The 14,089-nt window shown below is 48.5% G+C and overlaps 8 protein-coding genes across 8 annotated transcripts; 6 read left to right on the top strand and 2 right to left on the bottom strand.

The window, feature by feature from the left end:
- Positions 1-45: 45 nt before the first annotated feature.
- On the top strand, positions 46-1,596 carry AGABI2DRAFT_191805 (hypothetical protein). The gene is made up of 7 exons (XM_006459974.1): positions 46-343; positions 402-481; positions 540-672; positions 731-874; positions 945-1,047; positions 1,095-1,217; positions 1,313-1,596. Exons 1-7 carry the CDS (start codon positions 102-104, stop codon positions 1,352-1,354), a joined length of 867 nt encoding a protein of 288 aa, XP_006460037.1. The 5' UTR covers positions 46-101; the 3' UTR covers positions 1,355-1,596.
- A 51-nt stretch (positions 1,597-1,647) lies between these two features.
- On the bottom strand, positions 1,648-2,152 carry AGABI2DRAFT_116996 (hypothetical protein; the record flags this gene model as incomplete). Its single annotated transcript, XM_006459973.1, has 2 exons — positions 1,648-2,031; positions 2,120-2,152. 2 exons carry the CDS (start codon positions 2,150-2,152, stop codon positions 1,648-1,650), a joined length of 417 nt encoding a protein of 138 aa, XP_006460036.1.
- Positions 2,153-3,165: 1,013 nt separating this feature from the next.
- On the top strand, positions 3,166-3,573 carry AGABI2DRAFT_191804 (hypothetical protein). The gene has a single exon (XM_006459972.1). It carries the CDS (start codon positions 3,352-3,354, stop codon positions 3,547-3,549), a length of 198 nt encoding a protein of 65 aa, XP_006460035.1. The 5' UTR covers positions 3,166-3,351; the 3' UTR covers positions 3,550-3,573.
- Positions 3,574-6,071: 2,498 nt separating this feature from the next.
- AGABI2DRAFT_56255 (hypothetical protein) lies at positions 6,072-6,428 on the top strand (the record flags this gene model as incomplete). The annotated part of the gene is made up of 1 exon (XM_006459971.1): positions 6,072-6,428. A coding segment is annotated over one exon (357 nt), but the record flags the coding sequence as incomplete, so codon positions are not given.
- A 365-nt stretch (positions 6,429-6,793) lies between these two features.
- AGABI2DRAFT_67577 (hypothetical protein) lies at positions 6,794-6,985 on the top strand (the record flags this gene model as incomplete). Its single annotated transcript, XM_006459970.1, has 1 exon — positions 6,794-6,985. A coding segment is annotated over one exon (192 nt), but the record flags the coding sequence as incomplete, so codon positions are not given.
- Positions 6,986-10,156: 3,171 nt separating this feature from the next.
- On the top strand, positions 10,157-10,465 carry AGABI2DRAFT_56520 (hypothetical protein; the record flags this gene model as incomplete). Its single annotated transcript, XM_006459969.1, has 1 exon — positions 10,157-10,465. A coding segment is annotated over one exon (309 nt), but the record flags the coding sequence as incomplete, so codon positions are not given.
- A 12-nt stretch (positions 10,466-10,477) lies between these two features.
- Positions 10,478-10,771, top strand: AGABI2DRAFT_56609 (hypothetical protein; the record flags this gene model as incomplete). Its single annotated transcript, XM_006459968.1, has 1 exon — positions 10,478-10,771. A coding segment is annotated over one exon (294 nt), but the record flags the coding sequence as incomplete, so codon positions are not given.
- A 559-nt stretch (positions 10,772-11,330) lies between these two features.
- AGABI2DRAFT_191802 (3-ketoacyl-CoA-thiolase peroxisomal) lies at positions 11,331-13,993 on the bottom strand. The gene is made up of 9 exons (XM_006459967.1): positions 13,870-13,993; positions 13,589-13,808; positions 13,253-13,538; positions 12,845-13,135; positions 12,424-12,794; positions 11,921-12,375; positions 11,668-11,860; positions 11,507-11,618; positions 11,331-11,454 (listed from the first exon to the last, which is right to left on the bottom strand). Exons 4-9 carry the CDS (start codon positions 12,908-12,910, stop codon positions 11,413-11,415), a joined length of 1,239 nt encoding a protein of 412 aa, XP_006460030.1. The 5' UTR covers positions 12,911-13,135; positions 13,253-13,538; positions 13,589-13,808; positions 13,870-13,993; the 3' UTR covers positions 11,331-11,412.
- Positions 13,994-14,089: the final 96 nt, after the last annotated feature.

Raw genomic sequence — 14,089 nt, 5'->3', positions numbered from 1 at the left:
CGATCATTTTTCAAAAATATACTTCAATCCATAATCTTCACTTCACGCGAACCAGAACATCCACCTATCGACCCCCTGGATATACTTTTTCTAGGCTCAAAATGCGCTACGCTGTTCTCGTCACAGGACCAGCTGGTGCTGGGAAATCGACTTTTTCGGCATCATTCATGACACATTTACAAAATTCGAAACGGACTGGACATCTTGTGAACCTAGATCCGGCTGCATCAACTTCGAGTTTTGAATATGAGCCCGTAATCGATATCAAGGACTTGATAAGCTTAGACGATGTAATGAATGAACTTCAGTTCGGTCCTAACGGTGGACTCGTCTACTGTTTTGAGTGAGTGCGTGCAAACGTCGGATGTATTCGAGCGACCGTTACTGAGACAGTCTCTAAGATATCTACTGGAGAATATGGATTGGTTAGAAGAGGAGCTAGGATCTTTCGATGACGATTATCTCATTATCGACTGTCCAGGTGCGGCATCCTCGAACATTCACCTTTTCCACTCCTTCTGATATCTACACCGCGACAGGCCAAATTGAGCTATATACGCACCATCCATTCCTCCCTACACTGGTCAAGAACCTGCAAAGACTAAGTATACGGACATGCGCCGTGTATCTGATCGACTCTCAGTTCATGGAAGACAAATATAAGTTCTTCAGGTTCGCAATCGCACTTATCTTCTTCCGATTTTCAACGCATATGTGACTATTGCAACAGTGGCGTCCTGTCTGCAATGTCAGCTATGGTCAATTTAGAGATACCTTGGATTAATATCATGTCGAAGATGGACTTGGTGACCTCAAATCCCGAACATGACACGAGTGCTAGGATAGGACCGCGGAAACGGAGAGACATTGCTAGGTGAGCGAGCGTCGTTCTTTCTCCCGGGGTGGGAGGCGCATTCCAAAGATGAGCTTACTCTTCTGGAAAGGTTTCTAGATCCAGATCCTTTGCTTCTTGCTAGTGAGCCCGGACACGAGGGAAACGTTATGAACCCCAAATTCCACGCCCTTAACAGAGCTATAATCCAACTGGTGCGTATTGCGTCAGGTCTACAGCGACGTCTTTTCAATTATTATAGATCGAAGACCACCCTCTAGTGTCGTTCTTACCCTTAGATTTGACCAACACCGATTCTTTGGAGACTGTGATCAGTCACATCGATTATACAATGCAATATGGCGAAGATGAAGAACCGAAAGAGGTAAGTGCACTTTTGCATGCGTCACTTTCCCCCATTTGGTGGATTGTATTCCCTCGAAGCTATGCGGCTCCATTACTGACTTTGATACTACACAGCCCCATGACTTGGATGAGGGAGACTTTCCAGATCTTGAATGAAATGAGCTTTGCACAAATTGATCCAAAAACACTACGTAGAGTCTCTATACACTATCGGTTAAGCATAAGTTTTGGGGGGCTTGGGGGAGGTATTTCCGCGTCCATGAACTTTGCCAGATACCTGTTCCGGAACCTTCGCGGAACTCTATGATGAAATACAAAGGAATCATGGAGCCGTTTAGATTCCAAAGAGCTATGTAACTCTATTTAGAATTGAGGGCGGTGTTAATCATTGTGTCATCAGCATCATCAGATTTGTATAAAATACATTCAAACTAATTACATATCATCTTTTACCCCGCACTCAACGACCTCCATGGCTTATTATCAGGGATCGACCTACGACCAACCTTCATATGCGCGGCCTTCATATGCGCAACCTTCATACGCGCAACCTTCCTACGCGCAACCGTCTTACGCAGAACCATCCTACGTCCGACCATCCAACGCGCAACCAGCTTACGCGCAATCTTCCTACGCGCAACCTGTCTATGTGTCGTCGTCGAATGGTGGCTCTCATCACGGGCATCGTCATAGGCACAAACACCGCCATAGTCACCAGCCCACCGCCGAGTCACTCTACGTGCAGCCCGTAACATACGCGGCAACACATAGTACCAGTAGTCGAAGACATGGGCGGCGTCATAGGTCGCCTGTTGTAATTGCACCCAGCGCGCCTGCAGTATCAGTGAGGAGCCCTTCTCTTATTTCTAATCGCACCTCACTAACCTCGTGTCGCGCTTTATTTTAAAGGAACCGGCCTACAGTAGTCATGGTCATCATCACCGCCATGGTCATGGCGGGCATCACCACCGAACATTCGGGGACCGTCTAAGGCATTTCTTCGGCCTTGCCCCGTCATCAAATTACCGCTATAAATCTGATAGGTCTACGTGGGGTTTTATGGGTCGTTCGCGTCGACCACGTTATACAGATGCACGTACGGGCGCTGAGGTTGACCGGAAAGGACGGCCTGTATACCGTGTCTAGTTACTTCGTTATGATCTTGATGAACGATATGCTTTTCTGTTCAAATGTATCAGCTGAATGAATATGTTGGAATTCCCTGTATTATATTCATTTATCGTATATATCACAAGTCGAATACGTAGTACGCATGAGACTTTAGTGTAGTAATTACGTTGCAGGTTTGATCCTCGAATATGGTCATGAGTTCACATGAGTTCGGAGGGATCACTGAATATGTAGAATCTAGGTTTGATTATAGACATTTTTAGGCTACTTAACGGGGAAAATCATCCAGAGAAAGAGATTAACATTGATCCTAAACAAATACTCCGACCACAATCATCAAGTCCATTATCTGCTCTAATACTTCTGGGGTTTCCAATGTCCAATGAGACTTTGAGCCACATCCGCTTCGACGATCTCCAAATTATTTACGGCCTCGCTTATTCTATATCCTTGCAAGAGATAACGACCCTCGTTGAAACATATCAGATGATCACTTTCAGTGTTGCGAATGTCTTCGCGCGAAACTTCGACGTGCTCCCGAAGATCCGAATTGGAGGCATCGGATTCAATGTCTGTTAGGGCATTCTGTTCGAGTTCAATGTCTTCGTCACTGGCCTGTTCCAGGTCGGGAATATCATCATATCCATTGAAGCCCAGAAATTCGTCGGAAAAATATTCGGGCAGCGGGTCTTCACCTAGCCAGAGCGAATGTCCACCATCGTCGTGAGGCGACTCCTCATACAGATAGCCCATCTGTTCGAGAGTTGCCTGGTCATTTTCATACCCGCCGTCAAGTGGGGTCTCCAACATGTCTTCAAGGATCGCCCAATCATCCTCAATAGGTCCAAGGGGGGACGTCGGATACCCACCCAAAAATGGATCACTGAGAAGCCAGTCCGAGTTGTCCAGATCCCTTCGAGGATACTGCGTGATTTCCTCGCTGAAGAAAAGTTCTGGCTCAGAGTCAAGCTTGTAGACATCGGAACCTGCAGGTCCTTTCGCGCCATCGTCCGGTAGACCTGATGTATCAACTTCTGGAGAAACGGTTGGCACATGAATCGTTGTGTCCGGTATCTGTATCAAACGATCGGTATCCTTGGGAGAACATGGATGGCATTCAACTGGGGGCGGAGGACCTGACGAAAAGTATTTCGAGACGCCTTCCGGATAATTTTGTCCAGCAGGATTATTCACTTGAGAAGGAGACTCGGACGGCCTGATCGATTGAACAGAAGGTGATTTTGCTGCAACCGCCAGATTTGCTTGTTCAATTCGAGGTTCTACGTCTTGATTCCCATTAGTGCGCGAGCGTTCGAGGGTCCATCCTTTCTGTGCCACGTCCAGGAGAAGGGCGCTAGGCTTTGGACCCAAACTAGCCAAAGGTGAAGAGTTCATCGGCAACACACCATCGTCTTTCTCTATGTCCCAAACTACCGACGAAGCTTTACGGGGAGAGGAATCCGTGGATGAGTTTTGTTCTAGGGCCTTTGGAATATTCGTCGCCACAGCGTCTGGCTCCTGTCGAATGACTGGTCTGGACTGCGTTGCTGCCTTAGGTTTAGGGCTGCTGCGATTGACCCTCCGTACTCGAGGTTCTTGTTCAAGTCGGTCCTGGTCGTCGGTGCATTCAGATGAGGTCGTATCCGACTCGGAACTACAAGGGGTGCCACCTTTCTTGAGGTGATCCTTCCCGGCCGATTTCAGGAAGGCCGATTCCGAGAATACTGCGTTATTCCTGAAGCCTCTCGAAGAGTCATTTCAAATGAAAAGAACTGCAGACACACAAACCTACTTTTCTGTTTCGATTTCCCTACCGCAGCCTGAACGGAAGCTTTGCCTTTTCCAAATACGCCAGGACGGGAAAGCGGACCTACCTATATCAAAAGTCAAGCCAACTCTAACAAATTCTTTTAATTGTTCACAAAACATACTGTAAGTCTCTTTTGTCCGACGTTGGATGCTGTGAAACCATACATGAGTGCAAGACCTGATGCCAATTTCTGTTTCTTTTTCTTTGTTTTTGATTGAAGTTCGATATCGGCTTGTTTCTTCTTCTGTAATTCAGGCTTCATAACATCACGTCTAGCTTTCTTCTTTTCTCGCCGTTCTTGTAATCCTATGAGCGTTAATCAGGTTGAACGCCCTGTAGTGGAAAAGATGATAAAGAGGAAACGAACTTTGTTCTTCATCTGTTTGAAGGTCGGGACCTCGCTTTGGACTCTTTCTACGTTGTTCCTCGCGCCGTGCAAGTCTGTCTGGAGATTTCGCTTGAATGTTCTTATCAGCGTTATCAACGGAGCATTCGGGTTGTGTGTCAAGTTCCTTTCCCCTTTTTGTGTGCCGGTCACCGCGACTTGGAATCCCTGCCCGCACCCGGCGTGTCCGGGGTTTAAGCACTGGCGTGGCGAACCCACAGCTCGCGACGGGACGCTCTTTTTCAGAATTAGAACCACTTGTCCCCGTTTCGTCCTTCCATGATGCCATGTAGGTTTTACCCTCCTTGGCATAGGCCTTTACAAACGACTGTTGGCTGCGCACGAAATCTAGAATAGTTCTGCGCTCATCTCGCTTTGGAACCGCTGCAATACTGGCCATGTTGGAATTCATGCGGGCGGCGGTGTCCATAGCTTCATGCGGCGATATGGTTGTAAATGTGAGAAGATTCTTTTCTGACCTAAACCACGTGGTACCCTTTTTGAGACCCCGAACTCGCGCAGTCCCCACTGAACGATATCGGTACTCAGACATGGCCTCCACCCGTGCCAGCGTCAAAAAGAATGCTACTCTTGCCTCCTTCTTTTCCAGCGGGAAACCTAAGGAACCCAATAAGCCCGGCTTTTCGCCGAGAAAACCTCCAGACAAAGACAGCAAGCCCCCAAACACCGCCTCCGCAAAGAAGAAGACTCGCTCAGCCTCGCAACCAACCACATCTTCGACGAGCAAAGACAAGGCAACTGAACCGGCCCACAGCGCCTCCCAGCCAGCACCGGCACCCCTAGAGGAAGAAGACGAGGAGTTAGACACAGAGATAATCCGACAGACACCCCAACCAGATCACCCGGAGGAGGAATCGACAATACTAGACGACGACCTGCCCGACCTGGACTTCACTGAAGACTGGAATTGGCTGGTCAGCAACGACATCACGACTGAATGCGACACAGTGAACGTAGACGATATGGTAGCGGCACTAATCTCCCTCTCCACTAATATTATATTCTCCAAAGATAAACTCAAGGCAGCCATAAGGGCAACCACTAATATATTGATAGCAGCGCTTAATGAAGAAAGAGAAGAATGGGAGAGGCAAGGTAACGTCGCTCAGGTCGAGGAAGGTGAAATCCCACCAACAAATTTCGCCGCACCGGACTCAAACCAGACACTCGGAGAACTGAAAACGCTCATGCATGACTCCCTACTCAGAGCAACAGCTGCACTGGAAGAAGCGACAAAGGAGCTTAGAGAGGTTAGGAAAGAGGTTCATCCTCCTCCAATCGCCACCCCGCCAGCAATCCAGCCAACATCTTCTCCAACCGTGCCATACTCAGAAGCGGCAGCCGTAAACTTGACACCACAGCAAATATGGCCAGCTAACAGCACGGTAGCCAGGGCAAAAGCTAAAGCTAGGCAACTGGTATTCGACCTTCGGGAGGACCACAAGCTGCTAAAGCTGAGTAACATTTCCATCCGAGACGAATTCAGACTTGCACTGAAAAAAGCCAATGCACCCCCACACGTAGATATCTTCTCGGTTAGGAAGCTGAGTAAAGGGGGGCTCCTGTTGGAGCTAAACTCGGAGGGGACCGGTGACTGGTTGAGAATACCCGCTAACTCGGCATCGTTCAGGAGTCATGCAGACATCGAGGTCGACTTTACGCCAAGAACGTTCAACCTACTCGCTAAGTTCATGCCCACCGGAATGTTTGACCCAGATAACGAAGAACACATGTCCGAACTCAGGGAGGAGAATTGTTGGGAGAAAAGCACACTACGCAAAGCAAGATGGGCGAAAGCAATAGAGAACAGGAAGCCAGGTCAGGCACATGCACATTTACTGCTTACATTCGCAGATAGCAACGAAATAAATGCGCTACTACTGGAAAGAGGGTTCATCTCATACCACGGCCTCCGGATAAGTATCGAGAAAGACAGAAGAATACCTATGCGATGCGCACGCTGCCAACTATACGGTCACATAGCGAAGGACTGCTCCAGGGACATCATATGCGGTAAGTGCAGTAAACCGAATCATGACTCAAAAACCTGCTCTAGCAACGAAACGAGATGCATAAATTGCAAACAAGATGGTCATGAAGCATACAGCACCGCATGCCCGACATTCCAAAGAAAACTGAAGGAATACAACGCAAGAACACCTGAAAACGCTCTCGCCTACTACCCGCAACCCGAACCTTACCCCACACCTCAACCGACACAGAATAACGCGACCCCTCAGACCAGTTTATGAATATTATACAACAATCAGACTCGCGACTACGTATACTACAAATCAACATGAACAGATCGGAGACAGCACATCTCGACCTCCTCAATAGAAACCTCGGCAAGCACTGGGATGTTATCTGCCTACAAGAACCTCACATCACGAAATACGGCAACATACGCACACCAAAGCAATTTCGCCAGGTGTATCCATCCGCCAGACAGCAAAAAGACGCAGGTAAGGTCCGCTCAGCTATGTGGATTAACCAAGCCATAGATACCAACACTTGGGAGAGAATCGACGTCCCAGGCACCAACGACATCACGGCAGCCAATTTCAAAACGGAACACGGCTCAATAGCGATCTTCAACATATACAACCCATGCGACAACAACTCCGTTCAAACGAAGCTAGACCAGTTTCTCAGGGCCAATAGGGACAAGGGATACGGAACAGACGATAAGCATATGCTATGGTGCGGAGACTTTAACAGACATCATCCCATGTGGGACAGGCCCGAGGATACAGACCTGTTTACGGGCCAAAACGGAGAAAGAGCTGCAAGGCTTATAGAAATACTGGCAGAGCACGACATGGTAATGACACTACCCCGAGACTTACCTACTATATGTACACATAGATCGAAGCGATTCACCAGGCCGGACAACGTATTTGTTTCAGGTAACCTGGAAAACCTCGTGATTAACTGCGATGTCGACCCGTCCTGGCGACCGCCCAACACTGACCACTTTCCCATCGTAACTACCTTGGAACTTCCTACCAAACAAGCTCCCGCGCAATCCGGAAAGAACTTCCGCATGACAGACTGGAAATTGTTCAGAAGCACGCTGGAGCAAAAGCTAGATTACGCCACCATCAAGGACGAATTCTCAACAATCGAAGACCTGGAAAGCGGATTGGAAGAGCTCACCACAATCTTCCAACAGACAATCAATGAAACGGTGCCGGAAGTCAAGGCGTGCCCATACATGAAAAGGTGGTGGACAAAAGAACTGGAGCAGGTGAAAAAGGATCTTAACAGAGCAAACCGCAAGGTTTTAAAAGCTAAGTCAAACCCGGATCACCCCATCCACAGCGAAATGCGCACGCTCAAAAACCGATACGCAGATGCAATTCTAGGGGCAAAGAAAAAGCACTGGGAAGACTTCCTCGAGGAAGCGACGGAAAAAGACATGTGGACGGCCAGTAAGTATCTAACTGAACCTGTAGGCGACGGCGGAAACCCGAGAATTCCAACGCTCTTCACCAAGGACGAGACAGGCAACAGGATTGAACACAACACCAACGAAGAAAAGGCAAAGGTATTGAGCAAGACATTCTTCCCGGACAGCCCACCACGGGCCCGCTGCGAACAACGCCAGTACCCGGAACCACACCAGACTAGGAACGATATCACCATTGACCAAGTACTAGCCAACATCAAAAGGCTCGCACCATTCAAGGCCCCGGGGCCGGATGGAATCCCTAACGTAGTACTTCAGAAAGCGGCAGACTTAATCGCCCCAATCCTAGCCAACTCATTCAAAGCATCTCTCGCGCTCGGTCACCAGTACACAGGCTGGAAGCTATTCACTACGGTAGTACTTCGCAAACCAGGTAAACCCTCGTATGAGGCCCCCAAAGCCTACAGACCAATAGCCCTGCTATGCACAATGGCCAAGCTCCTTACAGTCATCATCACCGAAGAAGTATCGCATATGATGGAAATTCACAACGACATCCCCAGATCACACTACGGAGGTAGACCGTGTCGTACCACAACTGACGCAGTGCATCATTTGACAGCCCGCATCAACGAAGCTTGGCGCAGAGGCAAAGTTACCTCAGTATTATATTTGGACGTCGAAGGAGCTTTTCCGAACGCTGTGACTGAACGCCTAATACACAACTTAAAGAAAAGGAGAGTTGCTAATGTATATGTGAACTATGTACGCTCACTGTTACGGAACAGAAGCACTAGACTCAAGTTCGATGACTACCTCTCTGACCCGACCCCCATAAACAACGGAATAGGCCAGGGGGACCCACTCTCCATGCTCCTCTACATCGTGTATAACTCCGACCTGTTGGACATCCCAGAGTCCCTAGATGAAGATGCGATAGGATATGTGGATGATGCTTGCCTCATAGCAACCGCAGACGATTTTAAAACAACTTGCGAGATGCTCACGAACATGATGGAAAGGGCAAGGGGAGGTTTCGAGTGGAGCACAGAACACAGCTCGAGGTTTGCTCTTGACAAACTAGCAGTGACACATTTCTCTAGAACGGAAAGAAAGAACGCGCGAACACCGAAGGCCAGAGCCAAGCTTGAATACCCAGAATTAAAGCTAAGAGGACAGGTAGTGGAAGCCATGAAAGTGTACAAGTATCTCGGCGTTCACATAGACAACAAGTTAAAGTGGGATATCCAACTCGAGAAGACGGTCGCAAAAGCAACAAAATGGGTATTACTATTCAAACGACTAGCGAGGCCAGCGTTAGGAATCAGCCAAAAACTAATGCGACAACTTTACCTAGGGGTAGCAATCCCAAAGATGACGTATGCGATAGATGTTTGGTATGAACCTCCGTACTTGAAGGAAGGCGCAAAGAAGAGGACAGGTTCGGTCAAGGCACTCAAAAAACTGACGTCGTTACAGAGAATAGCAGCCATAGCCATCACAGGAGGATTACGAACTACCCCAAACGACATCCTCGATGCACACGCCGGTCTTCTCCCATGTCACCTGCAATTAGAACTCACATGCTTTAGAAATGCGTTGAGAATATGCACCCTTCCGGCAAATAACCCAGCAGCAAAGATCGCAAGAAACGCGAAAGCGAACAGGGCAAAGCGGCATCAACCAAACCTATGTAAACTACTCAACACGTTCAACCTAGAACCAGACAGGATCGAAAAGATACGTCCCCCAGCCTTCACCTCATCAGACCCACTGCCGGCCACCATAATCATAGACTCTACGAGGGAAGACTCTATCGCAAACGAGGCAAGAGACAGAGAGGAAAATGGATACAACAACCATATCAGAGTATACTCAGATGGATCTGGCCAGAACGGAACAATTGGAGCAGCAGCGGTACTGTTCAAGGACGGTAATGATGTGCCCGTGAAGACACTCAGATACCAACTCGGGAGTCATGCTCAGTATACAACATACGACGCTGAGGCAGTCGGAGCAATCCTCGCTACCCACCTGATCAAACAAGCTACGAGCCTCAAAGGTACGCTCGAGGAACCCATTAGAGTCACTCACTACGTCGACAGTCAAGGAGTAATCATGGCACTCAACAAGAGAAGAGGAGGCTCAGGGCAACACCTAATCGAGGCATACAGACGGGACCTAGGCAGAGCGAGCAGTTCCGGAACAGTAAAAATCACGGTTAAGTGGATATCAGCCCACTCGGGCGTGGCAGGAAACGAAATAGTGGACCAAGCAGCGAAGGAAGCAGCCGACGGCATGTCAAGCCAGAAGAAACATCTACCAGCAAAACTCCACGCCAAACTCCCCCTGAGCAAAGCGGCAGTCAAGCGAACGAAGAAAGCAGAGATGGAATATAGGGATGCAGAGAGTTGGGTGAATTCACCGAGATTTGTCAGGATGCAAGGCGTAGATGGGGACTATCCGTACAAGAAATTCAGGAAGTGGAGAGAATACCTAACGCGAGCGCAGGGCAGTGCTCTCATACAGATAAGAAGCGGCCATATCCCGATCAACGCATATCTCAAGAGATTCAAAAAACGCGACAATGATTATTGCGACAACTGCCTCACAAACACGAATAGAATCTTACCAGAAACGGTCAACCACTACATACTCGACTGCCCAACGTACAACACAGAAAGGGACGAACTCAAAAGGAAGCTAGGGAGAGCCAACGCAGTAGATTTGGAAAGGTTGTTCAAAACGGAGAAAGGCACAAGAGAGCTACTAAATTTCTTAGATGCCACCAAGCGACTCAAACAAGCCCTCGGAAGGCTGAAGATCACCCAGGATCAAACTTCTCTCCACGAAGCTACCAAACGCAAGAAAAACGTCGCCAAAGCTCAAAACACCCAATTCTAGAGATCACCACCATCCAGACATCTTTCAACTTCTCTGCTCATCATAGGCCATAGGCAACGACTCCTTTTTAGGAGTAAGAGCGCGAACGTTCGGGGGAAGCACAAGTACTCCAAGCAGGGCCGATAGCCAGACCAATCACACTGAGGATACGGAAGGAAAAGCGGCGTAGGGAGGGTGAGGGCACCTCAAATGGCGTTTCCATGCCAGACTAGCGACGCGGGAGCGAGCGCTCGGGGCGCACCCCCGCTAGATCTTAGGTGACTCACAGAGATTAGGGCAACGGGGCCCTAGAATTCACTTCAATACTGCTGTAGATACGAGATGTCCGTCATGTACTATAGGTACCGGGACAATAAAATGACTTAAAAAAAAAAAAAAAAAAAAAAAAAAATGGTTGTAAATGTACAGTGTAAGTAGCTGATTTCACGAAATGATGCATGTACGTCATTCAAGGGCTTAGTCACTCTTTGCGGAAGTGAACTGTTATATTGCATGCAGATATCGATGAAGTTTTTGTACAGAAAAGTAAGCCACAGAGAACATGATTCACACTAATCAGAGCCTTTGGATAATGAGAGAAGATGCGGCACCCCCCTGAAACGCATAATCAGCAGTGTAGATTGATTGTTACATGAATGCACTTACTCCATTGCAAATACCAGCAGCACCATATTGTCCGGGTTTCAACGCATGCACAAGGGAAACGATGATACGCGAGCCAGAGTTGCCAATAGCATGACCAAGGGCGACAGCACCACTACGTATCCTTGAGTAAGATGACTTAAACAGTAGCTCGGATTACTCACCCGTTGACGTTAATCTTCTCTGCAGGAATGTTGAGAACTTTCTCAGCGATGCGAACAACGATGGAGAAAGCCTCGTTGATTTCGAAGAGAGAAATATCGTTGACAGTGAGGCCAGCTCTCTCGAGGGCAATTGGGAGAGCGACAGTGGGAGCGGCAGGGAAATCGATGGGTTCAGTGCCAGCATCGGCATAAGCTGGTAAACGAATGGATGAGGACAACTTGAAAGACACTAGATGAAAAGCCTACTACTCACAAATGACCTTGGCTAGGGGTTTTAGACCAAGCTCTGAAGCTTTTTCTGCCGACATGAGAATAAGAGCCGAAGCACCATCACTGATAGGCGAAGAATTGGCCGCTGTAATAGTGCCATCTTTCTTGAAAGCGGAGCGCAACGAAGGAACTTTGTCGAAGATGACACGTTTGTACTCTTCGTCTTCGCGCACAATAGTGTCACCCTTCTTTCCTTTCACAGTGATGGGAATGATTTCAGCGTCAAATGCACCGGCTTCCCAAGCGCGGGCTGCGCGCTTGTAAGATTCGATAGCATGCGAGTCTTGAGATTGGCGATCGATTTGATATTTCTCTGCGGCATTCTCACCACAGTTGCCCATGGCGAAATCATTGTACACATCCCAGAGCCCGTCCGCCTCGAGTGAATCTCGAGTTGTGAACTTGCCGAATGCAGGGTTTTGACGAGGAAGGAGGAAGCTGTGGATCATTAGAGATTGCGGTATCGTCGTAACTAAAAGGACTTACGGCGCATTGCTCATGCTTTCCATTCCACCGGCGGCGACGACGGAACGTTGGCCAAGTTGAATGCTTTGAGCACCCAACATGATTGATTTCATTCCACTCGCGCAGACCTTGTTGATTGTTGTGGCATCGGAACTTGACTTGAGACCAGAAGCGAGAGCCACTTGGCGAGCGGGTGATTGACCGACACCTGCCTGGACCACATTGCCAAAGTAGATTTCCTCGACTATGGCCGGATCAACGTTTCCTTTCTCTAAAGCGCCTTTCAGGGCGATAGTCCCAAGTTGAGGGGCTGTAAATGACTTCAAAGTGCCGTTAAAGGAGGCCACTGGGGTGCGAACGGCAGAGACAATGACAACTTCGGGAATTTGAGACTGGAGACAAGGATGAGTATACAGGACGATGTACAATCGAGGAAACGTACCATGGCTCGTGTCAAGAAGGGACGGGAGGGGATGCGAGATGCAGAAACAAAACGCGCAAGCAGCATGGCTTTATAGTTTGATTTGTTTTGGGATAATCACGACCCAATCGTATGACAAGGCGATAAATAATCGATTGGTTACAAATATGGAGTGGGCAGATTAATTTTTCTTTAGCACGAGTTGGCGGTGTTGTCGGAGGGCGCTCGGAGGCCTGATGAAGGCTGGGAAGAACAGGGAGCTAGCAGGGCCTTTATAATGTTTACGTGTACTTACGCCCGGAGCTTGATTACGGGTAAGCATGCTTCAATCCCACCAAGTTCTCAAGCTCGCACAGATTTTTATATACCGGACAGTGCGGGAAATCTATCACACTTATCCGATCAACCAATTATAGATTTACGACGCTAGAGACTACCATAAACCATAGCTCCAACCAACGAAGTAATAGGGTCTGCTCGTCCCAGTCATCATCCTTTTGCACCTCACGTACGAGTTCATCAATAACGGACACCGTTTCACAGGGATGAAAATACCAGCATGGGACATTCAGAGTGGGGTGGTCGCCGTGCGAGAGAACCGGAAATGCCGACGCAGGGAGTGAAGCTGCATAAGGGGTAACTTCAAAACCATCCATGGTTCCAATCTTGAAAAGTGTACTATGTAGAACCTCGGGAAGCGACAGTGGAGCGCCACCTAAATCAAATTGAGAAGCTATAGAAAGACCTTGGAACGAAAAGTACTACTTGTCGCACTGTGGACTGTGAAGTAGAAAGCGGGAACCCTGAAGGTCGCGGAGAAGATGACGTGCTGTTCACAGGTCAAAATCTGATCGGGTCCGAAAGTCATATCGGCCGCGCTTGGATCGGACTCCTCGGATACTACATCATCAATTGACTCATCAACCGTAGCGGTGGGATTATCCAGACGACGAAGGACGTTGACAGTGCGAGACATGTAGCCAAAATTAGGGTAGTGCTGAAATGTGCTTAGAGTAAGCATAGCAGCCTGTGTGCGACGTGCATACGGGATGCTCGTGCCAGTGCCATCCCTGGAGTGGAGACGCTGCTATGGACTTGGATGGCGCCTGGTCTTGTTTGTCAATGAGGGCCTTGCACGCAGCATCGAACTGCGCTCGAGTGAGCATCGGGAACTATGTGACGTGTGACAGTGACGCGTTGCGCTGTGGGAATAACTGCATAGTTTTTGCGCCACCAAGGGCGGTCGATGATAGGACAACAAGTCCA

Source organism: Agaricus bisporus (genome assembly GCF_000300575.1).
Source record: "Agaricus bisporus var. bisporus H97 unplaced genomic scaffold AGABI2scaffold_4, whole genome shotgun sequence".
NCBI classification, from domain to species: Eukaryota; Fungi; Basidiomycota; class Agaricomycetes; order Agaricales; family Agaricaceae; genus Agaricus; species Agaricus bisporus.
Note: the sequence above shows the minus strand (reverse complement) of the source record. Positions and strands in the feature narration are given on the sequence as shown.